The 15,489-nt window shown below is 49.8% G+C and overlaps 4 protein-coding genes across 4 annotated transcripts; 3 read left to right on the plus strand and 1 right to left on the minus strand.

Moving 5' to 3' along the window:
* The first annotated feature begins 1,620 nt into the window (after positions 1-1,620).
* EI90DRAFT_2031688 (uncharacterized protein) lies at positions 1,621-3,315 on the plus strand. The gene is made up of 5 exons (XM_039052459.1): positions 1,621-1,887; positions 1,946-2,008; positions 2,068-2,233; positions 2,288-2,722; positions 2,784-3,315. The coding sequence occupies exons 1-5, from the start codon at positions 1,795-1,797 to the stop codon at positions 3,044-3,046; spliced, it is 1,020 nt and encodes a 339-aa protein (XP_038912587.1). The 5' UTR covers positions 1,621-1,794; the 3' UTR covers positions 3,047-3,315.
* A 768-nt stretch (positions 3,316-4,083) lies between these two features.
* On the minus strand, positions 4,084-6,671 carry EI90DRAFT_3072143 (uncharacterized protein). Its single transcript, XM_039061354.1, has 9 exons — positions 6,369-6,671; positions 5,809-6,313; positions 5,562-5,747; positions 5,387-5,498; positions 4,928-5,336; positions 4,790-4,876; positions 4,538-4,736; positions 4,167-4,483; positions 4,084-4,104 (listed from the first exon to the last, which is right to left on the minus strand). Exons 1-8 carry the CDS (start codon positions 6,564-6,566, stop codon positions 4,203-4,205), a joined length of 1,977 nt encoding a protein of 658 aa, XP_038912588.1. The 5' UTR covers positions 6,567-6,671; the 3' UTR covers positions 4,084-4,104; positions 4,167-4,202.
* Positions 6,672-9,295: 2,624 nt separating this feature from the next.
* On the plus strand, positions 9,296-10,873 carry EI90DRAFT_3072155 (uncharacterized protein). Its single transcript, XM_039061355.1, is given in 6 exon segments — positions 9,296-9,463; positions 9,600-9,766; positions 9,843-10,277; positions 10,340-10,614; positions 10,626-10,684; positions 10,811-10,873. The coding sequence occupies 3 exon segments, from the start codon at positions 9,673-9,675 to the stop codon at positions 10,564-10,566; spliced, it is 756 nt and encodes a 251-aa protein (XP_038912589.1). The 5' UTR covers positions 9,296-9,463; positions 9,600-9,672; the 3' UTR covers positions 10,567-10,614; positions 10,626-10,684; positions 10,811-10,873.
* Positions 10,874-11,419: 546 nt separating this feature from the next.
* EI90DRAFT_2931293 (glucose-6-phosphate isomerase) lies at positions 11,420-13,407 on the plus strand (the record flags this gene model as incomplete). Its single annotated transcript, XM_039055051.1, has 7 exons — positions 11,420-12,410; positions 12,477-12,544; positions 12,600-12,665; positions 12,719-13,034; positions 13,086-13,154; positions 13,212-13,303; positions 13,363-13,407. The coding sequence occupies 7 exons, from the start codon at positions 11,420-11,422 to the stop codon at positions 13,405-13,407; spliced, it is 1,647 nt and encodes a 548-aa protein (XP_038912590.1).
* Positions 13,408-15,489: the final 2,082 nt, after the last annotated feature.

Below are 15,489 nucleotides of genomic sequence, written 5' to 3' on the forward strand. Positions count from 1 at the left end.
GGTCGGGTTGGGCAGTTGTGTGTTTATGTGTCTATACAATTTTGAATTGGTTGGGCGTTGGGTCAGGGGGTGGTTGGGTGGTTGGGTGGTTGGGGGTCGTGGTTACGAACGATAGTCATTGCTTAGACTCATATTTACAATTTAAATACTCTGGTTGCTTTTGGAATCGTATTTTACATTTTCTTTTCGCATGCACGTGAGCGTTGCGGAACGTGCTGGGTGGGGCATTTAAATTTAGTCGCGAACGACATAGCACCCTTCGACGACTGCCTGCACAGGTGCCAGCTTTAAGGTGACTCCTGTCACATACAAGGAATCGCTTTTGTGAAGGACCCCTCGGTGAGATCTGCATGCCGGGATCTCATAACTGTCTGAGCGCAGCAATTTGGTGGCAATTTCTCGTAATCATGATTCCCGCATTGATTGATGAAGACTGCTGACAGTGTGCACGAAAGGATCCTTCGTGCCTGTATCGTCACGAATCAGCGTGGCACGGTGGGCCTGAATCTTTTTCCATCCCCGCTTGCGCCCGATAGTGAGCAACCCTCGGTTCTACACAAGCGCCACTTGAGTTCCAAGAGCCTCAATAGATGCCTAATCGGATTAAGATGTGTCGACCGACACGTCCCCATGATTGTATTCTTGTGGGCTGCTCTACCCATGGGGTGCACTCGCGTTAGCCTGGGGGGTGCGGGGCCCATGTGTTGTCCTCTAGCATTGCGCGTCAGTTATATCACATTCGTGATCTCCTTTAGCTCTACCGAAGCCAGGCTGGGCCGAATAGCAGGCAATTTGACCTGGTTGTCCCTTGATTACACTACGCACAAATCCCTCATGGCATGATAGCGCATGTCCTGACGACTTCTAAGTAAAATTGACCCCCCCCCCCCCGGCATAATAATCTCAAGCGGTTTGAGCCGTGACGCGCGCCTGAAATTAATCGTCGTATTCCAATGGCCGATGGGGCCCCTGCATGAACTGATTCACTTTGCATATCGTATAATTTCCAACGTCCCGGCTGTTCAGCTTGGATTATGATAATATGATAACACATGCAGCCGTCCAATTGGCTGCTCAGGCACAATGAGCGCTGGGATGTACTTGTCTATATGTGGCAGACCTTCATTCATCATCTTACAAGGAAACGCTCTTTGCCTCTGAAGTCTGAAACCGCACGTAAGAGCCTTTGACGTGTGGGTTATTCCCCCCACGCCGAAGGAGAAGGCCTACGCGGTCCTACGTCTAATGACCAACTGAGCCACCGTGGGTATGATTATATGAAGTCGTGTGTATCTCCGCGGGGCGACCATTGTCTTGGCCACCCTCCAGAGGATCCGATCTTGCCATACGAAATAACAACTTCTGCATTCGCGGTGCGCGCGCGGCGCTGAGCAATTGAAAATTTGTGCCAAAACCCTTGGGAACAGCCTCAATACATTGGATTTCCGCACGAACCCCCGTTCTAGTGAGATTATGAAAACTTTACGCAGATCTTCTATCAGCACAGGTCAGAGCGGTTTTACATCGGCAGACGTGGATCGCACAGTCAATTCTCCAATGATCTCCGTACGTATTTATTTGAATTTGTCCGTGTCATAATAAAACAATTCCCTTTCACAGACTGCACAGGTTTCCGTTTGGGTGAACAACGCCTAGTACCACAGCCCTAAAGGGACATGGTCTCGCGCCTTGCTGGGGACAAGGTACCACATTTAAGGGGGTTCACGGCTCCAAGATACCTCTTCCCCCACGCGCCCTTGATATCTGTTCCTTCTCTTCGAGAGCCTGGATACCATGGGGAATAAAGGAGACGTTTGCAATCCGCTCGCACCCCCCAATACCCCCTACGACTATCACGACAATGGATCGATGAGGGTGATGCTCGGTGTTCGTCAAGCTCCCAGTCCTCTAGTCCGGTTCAGTGATCACTCACTTGCTGTTCCAGATCGCCGCATTTATCGGGACCATTTCGGCCACATGCGCGGTTTGCCTACTGTGCTTCGTATTGGTAAGGCTGAACACTTGGTATATGCTGCTGTAGAATCCTCAGTAGCTTTCTATTCTTAGTGTCGATGGCATCGATTGGGGTGGAAACGTCATTTCACCCCTCTAGGCCTCGTATTTGTCTACTGGATTTCAATGGATGCTATCCAGGGTGTTTCTTCTGCCCTATCATTCAAATGGGCTGTGTCTGGGGATGTGAGCCAAGATGGAGGATACTGTGACGCTCAAGGTGTGTATGATTGTGGATAGCTCGAAGATTTCATGACCCCGGCATGGCACCCAGGGGTCCTTCAGCAATTTGGTGATGCAGGAACGGCTCTTTCAGCATTTTTGGTGGCTTTACTGGTCGTTGCATATTATTTCCACGCCGGGTGGATCGTGCATCATCCGAAGACAGTCTCTTGTTGTCTACTTCTGCTATTCCCTGCATTCCTGATCGTCCTGATCGTTCCACCGTCATCCCTGATACACAACCTCTATGGGAATACTGGGCTTTGGTGTTGGATAGCCCACCATAGCCCCACGAATGCCAGGCTACAGATCGGCGCGTGCTATGCGCTGATGTGGCTTGCGGCGCTCACATCAATTCTGGGATATGGTTGGGTTCTCATAGGCACCCTCCGTCGCGCCGGCGCGGCAAGACAGGAAACAGGACATTTCAGTCATGTACCTGTTTATTCAGTGGAAGAAGCCTGGAGGATGATGTGGTACTCTCTTGGTAGGATATCTCCTATTTAACGGTGGATATTATAATCCCCTAATTAATTCACCAATCCTAGCATATGTTATTGAGGTGGCGCCAATTAGCATCATTCGATTCGTGCAATTCGGTTCAAAGGGTCCATGCCGTAGAGTAGGACCCGGATGGATAATTTTTGCGATGGCCGTGTATAGCGCATCGGGCCTCATCAACACTGGTCTTTGGCTGACGACAGGACGCCGCTTCGGATTTGCAACTGAAAAGGAACGAAGGAGAACTTCTGAATTCAACCACTCTGAGCCTGACAGGAACGGCAGTGCACCACCCTCGCTGGATGTGTAATATCATGAATTCTAATATAATCTGCATGCCATCATGAACGTTACAATAGCTTGAGGAAAATTGTAGTGCTATGGACCGCTGGATTTGTCGGTGGGCGATTATTACGCCACTAGGCTTCGGTTCAACACAGGAGGGATGGAGTCTAAAGAGCATCAGAAGACCCATCCGCTGATACGGATGACTTGCCTGATTTGACAAACTAGATGCGACTCTGCCAGCCGCCGGGTGGCGGGCTTTGTGTGTTGTTGTCTGTATCACGCGCCAGTCGCATCAAATTCACAATCTCTTTGGCTCTGTCATAGATATGCAGACTCGTACGTTGAAGGAGTCGCATCCGCCCAAACCGCCCCTCCGCTATCCAACCTACGCTCCACCCGCCCCTTTGTCCTACACGTAGCCGCTTCCTCCCTTGTATTTTCAGCGCCTCCAAAGCGTCCTCGCCTTTTCTCTATAAACACAGAACGTCGGATCCTGCGGTAGTGCATCATCTAGCGATGAGACGACGTACCGCAGGCTCCTAACATCGTACACCCAGCATCATGCAATTCTGGCCTCGTGCAAGGAATATATACTCAGGTCAAGCTTAAACAAGCTTGGCCAAGAACGAAATAGGTGGGGTAGTAGGCGAGAAGAACATTGCAAGCGATCGAAAAGCCCCTGCCAGGGCCTCATATGACACATCAATATTGAATCTGGGAGATCGCAAGTCTCATACTCTCGTTGAGAGAACTGTTGGTATAGAGCACTCAGCGGGGACACTCGGATCATGGGGGACAGATGATGCTCATAACATCGAACATATATGTGGTACGCGCGGCTACGCGTGAAACGCTGCAGCGTTGCGTGGGAACAAGACAAAGGAGGTATAATATCGGAGAAAGATACTAGGCAAGTTCGTACCGGTACGTCGTCAATCATGTCTTGCTCAACCAACAATGTTTATCCTTTCTTTCCGAATAGGTACCCCTGCCACACCCTAACAACCCTCGGTACACCTTCACGTAACATGGAATGCATGTGTCGGTATCGTGGGTCACGCTGAAATACAAGGTACAATCTGGTTTCAAAACGAGTAGTTGAAAAAGACTCAATAGCCCCAAAAGACGAAGCAACCTGCCCGAAAAAACAAACCAGAGAACAAAGCCCGAAGAAATAATCAAAACGCTTTCGCGCTCCACCATGCGCGACACTGGACTTCATCGATATTCATCAGTCTTGCCGCTCGTTCGGCGATTGAAGCTCGATCTCTTGAGCCCTCCTTGATTTGCTTGTCAAGGAACACACCCATAGGATCTGATGAAGATCGTGTTGCCGCTCCCGTGGCGTTGATGCGGATAAGCTTTGCGAATAAATCGCGACATGCCGACCACCTCACCCTCCCATTCTCATCTGATGATGCAGCTTCGAATGAATCGCGTAAATGATCACGGAGGGCATCTAATAACTCAAGGTGTAAAGATAAAGGCAGGGAAATGAGATGGAACTACTTACCGAGTGGGTAAAGGCGTGGACCCGCGATGTCGAATCTCTTCGATTCCTCAATACGCCCGAGAGACTCCGACTCCTGGAAGAGGACTCGGGACTTCCCTTCTGTGTCCTTCACCGTGGATTTCAGGCCACGGATATGGTCGGAATCCAGGGCTTGCACGATTGCGCACATACAAGCATAATTTCCATCCCGCTGACAGCGCTAGAGCGATGATCGTCAGGGAAGGGCCAACACAAAGCCACATCGTAACGTACATCCGCTAATTCCAAGAAACATCTATACCATTCTTTCCGCTCCTCGAAATCCTCGCAGAGGATGGTGTTCAGGACCCAGTAATATATCTAATACAAAATCATCAGCGCTGAACACAGAAAATGGGAGTTTGGCTATACCTCTTCGGACGTATTGAAGAGCTGAGGCCCGGGTTCACGAGACCATTCCCTAGCGTGGGGTGAATACACCCACTCAAGCCACTCCATGATAGTTAGGGGAAGAAGCCTTTCCCTCATGTCCATCTCCCGTTGACGCAACGCTGCAATGACTTTCTGCACCTCGCCGCTCCTTCGAGAACGCAACTTGTCCGGGTCCACAAGAATAGAAGAGGGATGTGTATATACCGGTGCATGCCTGTGACGTGGGTGCCCAAGGGTAGGATAGTTTAGAAATACTGGGTCTACAAGCATGTGCCGGGCATCTGCGGCCAAGGCTGAACTCTTGCGGACCACCCACTCTCTGACGGGAGCTTCAACGTGACGATCCTTGAAAGCATCCATTGACCAGAGCTTAGCTATCTGGATAGCCCTAAAGGGAAGGCTGAGAAACGGACGACATAACATCTGGAAGGTACTCACGGCAGTAGAGAGTGAGTGTTGGAACGCGAGGCGATCTTGAGGGCGTCCAACACAGCCATGCCATTTGCAAAAGCTCTGTATGTGACCAAGAACACGATCTTGGTCTCAAGGTCTGTGGTTGTTTGTGAAATGAGCGATTTTTTGCCAAAAGATGACTCTTATCATTCATTCCTACCAGATGATTCCAATGCAAGAGACAGATGAGAATGCCAGTGTTTAGGCGACTCGGGTATATCTCCTATTTGAAAACATTCCTCTAGGGGGGACTCGAACATAGATGATGGCAGGGTTGGAGGGTCGGAAGTTTGGGATGACTCCAGTGACACGGACCGTGAAGGTGTGGGTCGGAAACGAAGCCGCCCTAGAGGGGCCGCACAATGGTGTCACTTGAGTATTCAGCCAGATGGAATAAATAATCTCACTTTCTGAACGAGTTGGGGTCTGCGGTGTTGTTGGATCCAATAAAATCCCTGTCTTCGCGATAAACATGCGAGTGACGGCCTCCGTCTGGCGTTCGGTATCTGGTCCCACAAATTTAATCACCCTCTTCAATAGATTCTGATGGGTGATTATTGGGGGCTCTCCCGGGAACAACTGTGCAAGGTTTTGCCAAATGACTGACGCAAACCACCAGCAGTTGAGAGAGAACAGGCGGTATAACGGCGACTCTCGCTCAATTATACGCCAAAGGTCGACGACGTTGCCAAGTTTCAACCCTCGAGTGACGATGGATCGAACGTGTTGATCCGGGGAAAGTTTGGCTTCGTGGAACGATACCGTCAAGGTGTCGGAGGCGCGAGGGTCCTGAAACGGGAGTGATGCAAGGCGTATGAGGGTTGGACGTCGTTCGCATCGAATCCATACGTTTTTCCCGCCTAGGTACTCTAGACCGGCAGTGCCCATGAGCATAACAATATATTCGTGGGTCTTTTTAGGGGCCCGTCAACACGAGAAACATCACAGATCGCGCAAGGACACACACCTGAGCTCTGCAGAGTCGAACTAGAAGTACGTCTGAAGACAGGAATTTTTGAAGGTCGGCACGATCGTTGGTGATGCAGTCGCAGAAGAACTTTAGGGGCCATGCTACGGGCTCATCGGCGCTTGCAAAGGCAGCAAGGTTGTGGGACGAAATTGCGCGCCCAACTCCTTCGGATACGGTCATATGGTCATAGGTCATGGAATTGAGGTCGCCAAATCTCGTTGGTTGAGGTGTACGAGAAAGTGCGGCGATGCAGCCCTGCAGACTGGGCGTGCTTTTATCATTGGGGACTAATTGCAATTACATTTACGGTTTCCATTTCGGGAGTCAAGTGTGTTGCCAGTTTCACTGCCTTAACACTGATCAGGGGGTCGCGCGTGCTTGACCCACTTGTCGATCGAGGATGAATTTACAGTGTGAGTCAAACCCCCTTTCCCTTTTTTTATTTTTTATTTTTTTTGGTGGAACCCCCGTAGCTTTCGCGGGCAAAGATTGCCTGGGGGTTTGTGGGGGAAGGCTGGTCCTTCCGGGAAGGTCAGGGCGACGCGTCTGTATGATACTGAGACTGCCACCTCAGGGAAATGCTTTACGCACCGGCATCCAGAATTATGGCGAGTGTCTTGAGGTTTTGACACACAGCTCAAACTCCATCCGATCTCTTATCATTTCCATTAGTAAATAGCTATGGTCCCTGGACATCTAGGAAGCTGATTATTTTGTAAGTTACTTCATGGATTTGCATCAATCGGCCATTATCATTGGGCCTTTGCCATATCCCCCCCTCTTCACCTCCGAGTTTCACCCTCCTCTTCTTTCGTGCTCCTGGTGTCTCAGCTTACCAATGCTTCCAATTATGGTCAATGAGTCTTCTGCATGTGTCTCGGCAGCCATACGTCCATGTTACTCCTTTGCGGTGAATATTCAGCGCGTACGCGCCGAACAGCAGGGACGTGTAGAATGCACGCTCACGCATTGGAGAGATTACCACGTCTCTCCATGCTGTGTCTAATCATTTAGAGCAACAACCAAAGCGTTGCCGAGCATGACAACAACAATGCCTTGCACATCCATGTCTTCATGATTGCACGTCCCCTCGTCCCATCCCAATTGACAGTGGGTTTGACTGTCCCTTAGCGTCTAGAGTGATCCCGGGCTCCTCCATCCGAGGCTCCATTCATCGACTCGGGGAAGCGCCTACCAGCTCTCAAGGCACCGCACATGTACCACCCGAGTGACGTGCCGATATATGTCTAGAGGCATCCTCACTGCTCAGAGCGTTGTGCCTGAACTAATGTAACGAGTCTGACAGATGAACGCAAGAGCAAAGATGTCGTTGTGGTAACCACTGTTGGTCTCTGCGGGAGGTGTGCGAGCGCTAGGTGGTTCAAGTTCGGAGTGGCTATCGGAATGAACGGTCTCTGTGCAGGACTGATGCTGGCCGTTGGGGTGTAGGCTATTGAACGTGAGCGGAGAATCTCGTGAAACGTATAATTTGACGGATTTCGAAATCGTTCAGTTATAGAGTATTGTGAAGTTGATTTTGTCAACGCTTAAGCTGAGCGGGGGTGAGAAACGAACGTTTTGACATATAGTGATAGATTGATTTGCAACGAGTTCAGATCAGCACACCTTGTGATGAAGTGGTCGAGAACAACACGGACATTGGAGACATCATGTCAGCAAACTGTGGTTCTTGCGCAATTCTAATGGGTTGGATGAGTTCGAGGGAAGTGAAGTGGTCACAATAGAATGAGGCCATGTGGACCAACGCCGTTGGCCCCGGAGGGACTGCCAGGACTACCGATAGCGAAGGCTACCCCCTTGCAGAGAGTTAACATTAAGGGGGATTACGATCTCGACGTTAATGTGACCCTCATTGAAGCAGTTGGGATCCACCTAGGCATCACTCGGAGACTGTCGTCGCTAGCTCACATGTTGTTTTTGAGTTGAGTTGAGTGTCAATGGCGAGGATCCAGATGATCGTTGCAGTGAATCAGATAAGATGTCACCACTGTCCGCAGTTAGCTTATGGTTCAAGGAATTTCCGTACAGATGGTGTATTCGATATCCTCGAACTCACCGGGCTGAGTGTAGGATGTCAGAATGCTGTGGCATGGGATGAGGAGGAAGACAGATGGATCGTGTAAAAACCAATTAAGAGGAGGGCCGGAAGGCCGGAAGGCCGGCTCGGCATGATTCGACGGTATGTTCGGCTGGTGAAGGGAGTAAGGACCGGTGGAAGAGAGACAAGGTAATGGAGCAACGTTGGTACGCACCTTGGAACATGTGGAACTCGCCAGGGCTCTAAAGCCATTGCCAGCATCGGAAGGATGGCCAGCGACAAAAGACGCGTGAAAGGGGAGGCAAAGCTTCGGTGCCTCAACGGAGGACCTCCACTCTGAAGAAGCAATGCACCACACCATTGGCATGGCGTGGCACGCCATTGAAAGGTATCGCTTCAGGTTGAAGTGTGGAGAAAGTATCCCAATGTTCAGAGTTTGGACGATGTTGAGAGGGTCCGTTTGAGATCACAGCGGACACACGACGGCTCTGACGCTGCAAAAAAAAAGTGACCATTACTCGACATCGTTGAACTTCTAGGTGCTTTGGCATGAAATTGTGTGTGGGTTCGCTGCCTGAGGTAGCGAATTGCCTTATACGGAATCTCTTATAACGTAGTAAGAGCCATGCGTTTAGAATTGTTTTGTATGGTGTTGGAGATACAGCGCATTATGTCATGACGTCGGAAGAGTAGCGGGGTCTTCAGTTAGCGCCCGCTTGTCCGACAGGGGCACGGTGTGTATTATGTAAACGTGGCTGTGACATTAAGCAATTTAGTCAAATTTTGAAATTGCGACGCATCCACACTCATGAGCGACGACGGACTGAGTATAAAATGAATCCAACAAGTCCAACAACGACAACAACACACTCCACCTTCACCTCTCCAAGAGCATGTCGAGCGGAAACAACCTGAGCTGCGACCCGCGAGCGCCACCTAACACTCCATACTATTTCGTGGATAACAGGTCAATTATTGTGGCTCTAGGTGTACGTCAGGATCATCAGCTTTTTCAAGGTTGACTCACCATGCATGTTTCCCTCATCCTAGATCGCTGCGTACACAGCAGCCATTTCAGCTGGATGCGCCGTTTGTCTCCTGGGCTTCGTCTTGGTAAAGAGAGATCATCTTGTGTTGCATCTCAAACCTTACAGCCATTTCTATTCGCAGTATCGATGGCATCGGCAAGGTTGGAAACGGCATTTTCGTCCTCTCAGCATTGCTTTTGCATTCTGGATCTTCATGGACGTCATTCAGAGCCTTGCCCATGCCCTTTCGCTTCGTTGGGCCGTTCTAGGCAGAGTGGATCAGGGTGGGGAACACTGCATTGCCCAAGGTGCGTCCGCATGGGGGCGAGGAACAATCGGGAGGTGTTCTGACCTGCCACACACACATGTGCCATTAAATCTTAGGGGTACTACAGCAGTTTGGCAATACAGGGACGGCCATATCGGCGTTATTAGTAGTCCTACTGGTCGTTGGATATTATTGTCGCGTCAAGTGGATCGAAGAAAACCCAGCAACAGTGTCATGTTGTTTGCTTGCTTTCCTGGTCACGTTCTTGATTACCCTCATCGTCCCACCCGTCAGTGTGATATCGAACTTGTATGGGAACACTGGGCTTTGGTGTTGGATAGTCCATAGCGATCCTTTAAACTCCAGGCTCCAACTCGGCACCTGTTATGTATTAATGTGGCTTGCAGCACTCATATCGTTACTGGGATATGGTTATGTGCTCTTGGGGACCCTCAACAACCCTGACCCAAAAATACAGGAGGGAAGCGACAGCATTATCCTTCCCTCCTACACGGTGGAGGAGGCATGGGGAATGATGTGGTATTCTCTTGGTGAGAATTTGCACATTCAAAGCTGGATATTGTGCGTCCCTAACTTGCTTCTGCAAATACAGCGTATGTTCTTGAGGTGACGCCGATAAGTGTCATTCGACTGGTGCAGTTCGGCACGAATGGTCCTTGTCCCGGGGTGGGACCTGGGTGGCTGATATTCGCAATCGCCTTGTACAGCGCCTCAGGCCTTATCAACACTATTCTTTGGTTGACAACCGGACGCCGATTCGGATTTTCGACCGAACAGGAACGAAGAAAACCTTATGGGCCACATGCACAGCACCCTTGACCGTTCTGTTCTGTCTTTCGCACGCTGCTGCAGTATCATAAATTTTAGCGCAATTTGGGACGGTAGAGAGAGGGGTCGAGTAGAGATGATTGGCACCGAGTGAGCAAAACTGCGTTCCGGACTTATCTGTTGTGAGACAGCAATGGTCGACTCGCCACCACTGTGCCATGATAGCTGACTCTCTATGTGTCGGGTCTTATTTCTAGTCTGTTGCTATAAGCATACACCTTTATTCTTCCAATTTTTTACTACTTTATCCTCTACGTGAGGGTGACAGCTTGGGGCTGCCTCGAGATTGAAATTCTTTCTGTTTTTGTTTTTCAGCCGTGTTCAAGCGGGACAATAATTCCACACAGGTGCTGCTTGTTCCACTATGTAAACCCTACTTGGGTAACAGGTTGGACAACACTCGATTGTATTATCGGCACTCGCGTGGAATTTATAACTGGGAACACAGATCCCGCTACTCTTACCCTGCATGCATGTTCACTCTCAACGTTGCTATTGGCTGAGATGAAGGCCGAGATTTGCTCTCGCTCTGTAAACCCACCGCGTACTCTAATTTACACTAAGGCCGTGCAATAGAACTGTATGGGGGCAGAGAATGGACCCTGTGCATAGGACAATTGAGTTGGGGACGTGGGAATCTTGATCGATCGGAATTACTTCCCACGTGACCTCCCGATATTACGTAGTTCCTGCCACTTTTTAGGTGACGATTGCGCGTGACAATGTGAACACACGGGGTCAAGAACTTCATCCCACCCGACCTCGACCACCGAATAAAATGCCTGGCACTCTCGCATCGAGTAGGTGTAGTCAATCATGCGCATATATATAGTTTCTGAGGGTGATGGCGCCAGAGTACACTACGTGGGAGAAGCTCCAGTCGATCTACGACTCGGAGCATTCGAAAACCATCCTGAAGGATCTCTTTGCTCAAGATCCCTCCCGATTTGATAAATTCTCTCGTACATACGCGGACCCGGATGACCCCTCGACGACCATTTTCCTCGATTTCTCCAAAAACTTGATCACAGAACCCATCTTGGAGACGTTGTTCTCATTGGTCCGTGAGGCCGAAGTCGAGAAAGCTCGGGACGAGCTGTTTAGTGGCGCACACATCAATACCTCTGAGGATCGTGCAGTTCTGCACATTTCACTCCGTGATATCTCCAAGTCGTTCCAGATCAAAGAGGCTGGCGTTGACGAGGTTGGCGATGTCCTCCAGCACATCAAGGAATTCTCGAACGCTATCCGCAGCGGTGAATGGAAGGGTTATACTGGGAAGCGCATTAATACCATCGTAAACATTGGAATTGGTGGATCCGATCTTGGCCCTGTAATGGTTACCGAAGCTCTCAAGTATTATTCCCAGCGCGATTTGACCGTTCGCTTTGTTTCCAACATTGACGGAACCCACCTCGCGGAGACGACCAAGGTCTGCGACCCCGAAACGACTCTGTTCATTATCGCCTCAAAGACCTTCACGACTCAAGAGACTATCACTAATGCTGTCTCTGCTCGGGAATGGTTCCTAAAAGCGGCAAAAGACAAGTCTCACGTAGCTAAGCATTTCGTAGCCCTCAGCACGAACACCAAAGACGTCACGGAGTTCGGTATTTCCGAAAAGAATATGTTCAGATTTTGGGATTGGGTTGGTGGCCGTTATAGTCTCTGGAGCGCCATTGGTCTTTCAATTGCAATTTATATCGGCTATGATAACTTCGAGGAGCTCCTTAAGGGCGCTCATGGGTTGGATTTACATTTCAAAGAAACGCCCCTTGAACAAAACCTTCCGGTGATCTTAGCAGTGCTTGGAATATGGTACAACGACTTTTACGGTGAGTCGTTCGTTCATTATCTCATCCAACGATGGTGAGGCCCTGATTTATGATCTCCCCCCATAGGTGCTCAAACCCACGCCCTTCTGCCGTATGACCAATATCTGCACAAATTTGCCGACTACTTCCAGCAGGTACGGCATTTAATAAGCCATTCATGTGCGAAACTATCATTGAGACGTTCTATAGGGTGATATGGAATCAAATGGCAAATTTGTCACAAAGGATGGACATCGCGTTGGCTACCAAACAGGGGTACGATCTTTGTTGTTCATATCTCCGACCAACCGTGACGCGCATCCCCACAGCCCATCATCTGGGGAGCCGCCGGCACGAACGGCCAACACTCCTTTTACCAACTCCTCCATCAGGGAACGAAGCTCGTTCCGGCTGATTTCATCGCGCCTGCCACCTCCCTGAACCCGCTACCGATCAACCACCATCGCATTCTCCTTTCTAATTTCTTCGCTCAGCCTGAGGCGCTTGCTTTCGGCAAAACAGAAGAACAAGTCAGGAAAGAACTCGGCGCGAATGCATCTGAGGCGTTGATCAGGAGTAAGGTGTTTGAGGGAAACAGACCGAGCAATTCGATTTTGTTCCCCATCTCAACTCCTCGTATCCTCGGTAAGTCTTTGTATGAGATCATGTTAGACAGGCGTCTTACCCCAGTATTAGGAGCGCTGATTGCGCTATATGAGCACAAGATTTTCGTGCAGGGCGTTATCTGGGGAATCAATTCCTTTGGTAAGTCACCTTTACCATTGTGTCAGAGCACCCCCGACTAAGTAGTTTGACTTTCAGACCAGATGGGTGTTGAACTAGGGAAAGTGTTGGCCAAGAACATTCTTAAGCAGCTTGACAAGCCTGAAGACGTTACGGGGCATGACAGTTCGGTCAGTTGTGTAATCAACTCTCGTGACATTTTCGCTGACTCTTCACCTTTTCTTGAAAGACCACGGGCCTTATTCACTGGTACCAGAAACACCGCAAAGAATAGGCCCATCTGGCTCATCATATGTATCGGAAACCACACTAGGTCAAGATGTTGTACTGAAGAAACTCACAGGAACTGATTTTGTAGCAAATGTATCCAAGTAGTGAAATTGTAGCTGCGTTTGATTGGAGACGCAAAGCGGTTAGGTATTGTACAAAGCAATCAGAAAAGCCAGAACTATTCCGAGTTGGTAGGGTAAGAAACCGTACGCGACAACAAAGTATGCGACGCAAGACTCGTCGATACGAAAGCATACGTAGGCGATCAGCCAGCTAGAACAGAAAACAAGGGGGTTTTCCTAGTTACATCTTTTTCTGGCCAGGATGAGAAGTCCGCGTCAAATCGAATGGAGCAGGAAGTACACAAAAGAAGACTATTGAGCGCCACGACAAGCGATAATGATGAGATACAGTGCGAGTGATGCAGAGGAGAGAGACAACAATGGAACTGGTAGACATGAGATGAACTAAAGCGGTTTGAAGTGGCGGTAGTGCCAGGGATCGGACCAATAAATAAAACATGGTAGAAGAGGGATTGATATGTGATTTATTCATTTAGAAGCTGTCAATATTACGGCTGTTGCTGCTGTTGTTGTACTAGTAAAGCTTGATACCGGCAATAGAGATCGTCTGCGAAATCTGTGTCCTCCTACACGTGCGGACGCTGGGGTGAATTAATAATAGAGAGGAGAAAGCTTCACACACTGACATGAAGTAACAGCTTGATATTGTGGACAAAATCATGTTTGCTGAGTGCAGTGGAAGGCAACGACGAATGCGCCGCATGATTCTCGTACGCCGCCAATAGGCAACTAGAAGCGGCATCTGGGTTGACCCCCGGATGCTTCTCGACACAGTCGCCAGGACATGGGTTTTCCTGTGCTACGTGATCCAGGTTGTCGAAGGCTCGTCCTGTGTTCGTCTCTCGAATCGCGGATGAAATGCCTTCTACTGCACCTTCAAGTTCCAAAGGTATTCCCTTGGAACGCTGATTCATCTCAGACTTGGCTTTGGCTCTCTGTCGCCGCGACATTACAGTAGGCTTGGGCGTATGGGGAGGATTAGGTATAATAGAGGGTGACGGGGCTTGGGGTTGATCCAAAATGTTAGGTGGAACATGTGCAGGCGTCGTCGGTGTGAGATAGTTACGAGATAGGGAAGGAAGGCTGAAAGCAGAAGCATCACCCGTGCTGGCTGCAACTGTGGGTTTATAACGAGCTCCATTCGCTTGCGCACCAATGTTATTCTTGACTGGCACAGACGAATCGTCGTCGGAGCTGTTAACGTCATTGTGAAGGGCTAAGCGTGGTGGGGGCGTAACAGGGCGATCTATTTGCTGCAATTGGTGCGGATCGCCCCGAGAAATATTATTCAGGCTGTTCACAGCACTGGGCTGAGTGGCATCGGAAGCCCGAGCAGATGCGAATATGGCATCCAAGAGGGAAAGACCAGAAAGCGGCCGGGGTTGTGAGTGTGCGGCTAAAGGGGGCGTAGCGACAACGGTAGGATTAGTAGGGGTAGGGGGTTTTCGAAAAAGTGACTCTAGGAGGGCTTTGCCATTCGCTTCAGATGCCAAAGTAGTCTGAGTTGCACCAGTACGTTCTAAGGATAGATTAGGCCCTGCGTCGCTCGAGATGACGGTTTCAATGGGTTGTGGCTCAATAGATACGGGTGTCGCGGAGCCGGCAGCTGGCGGGCCAGGTACAAGGGATGCAAACAGCTTGTCGAGCGGTCGCTCGATGGCTAGAGCTGCTGTAATCATCGTTGAATTTCGGGACGGGGACTCTTGACTTTTTATTGTAGCTTCCTTTGTAGGGGCGCTGTTATACCGGGGGGATGGAGATTCATCTGCATTCGAGCTCGATTCGGATGGACTGAGGTCCCCCATCTGTGATAACGGCGTCATAGGAGGTATTTCGCTTTCACCATGTTCGGCCATCCACGCCAGTCGCTCATTAACTCTGGTACGCTGAGGTGAGTAGCCAAACGAGGTATTTGAATGAGGCGGGCCTACCGAAGCATGAAGCGTGCAAACCGGGGACCAGCAGCTTCATCGGATAACCATAAACATATCAACTCTGGCTTT

The sequence above is a fragment of the Cantharellus anzutake genome (genome assembly GCF_015039405.1).
Source record: "Cantharellus anzutake strain C23 chromosome Unknown EI90scaffold_49, whole genome shotgun sequence".
Classification (NCBI taxonomy): Eukaryota; Fungi; Basidiomycota; class Agaricomycetes; order Cantharellales; family Hydnaceae; genus Cantharellus; species Cantharellus anzutake.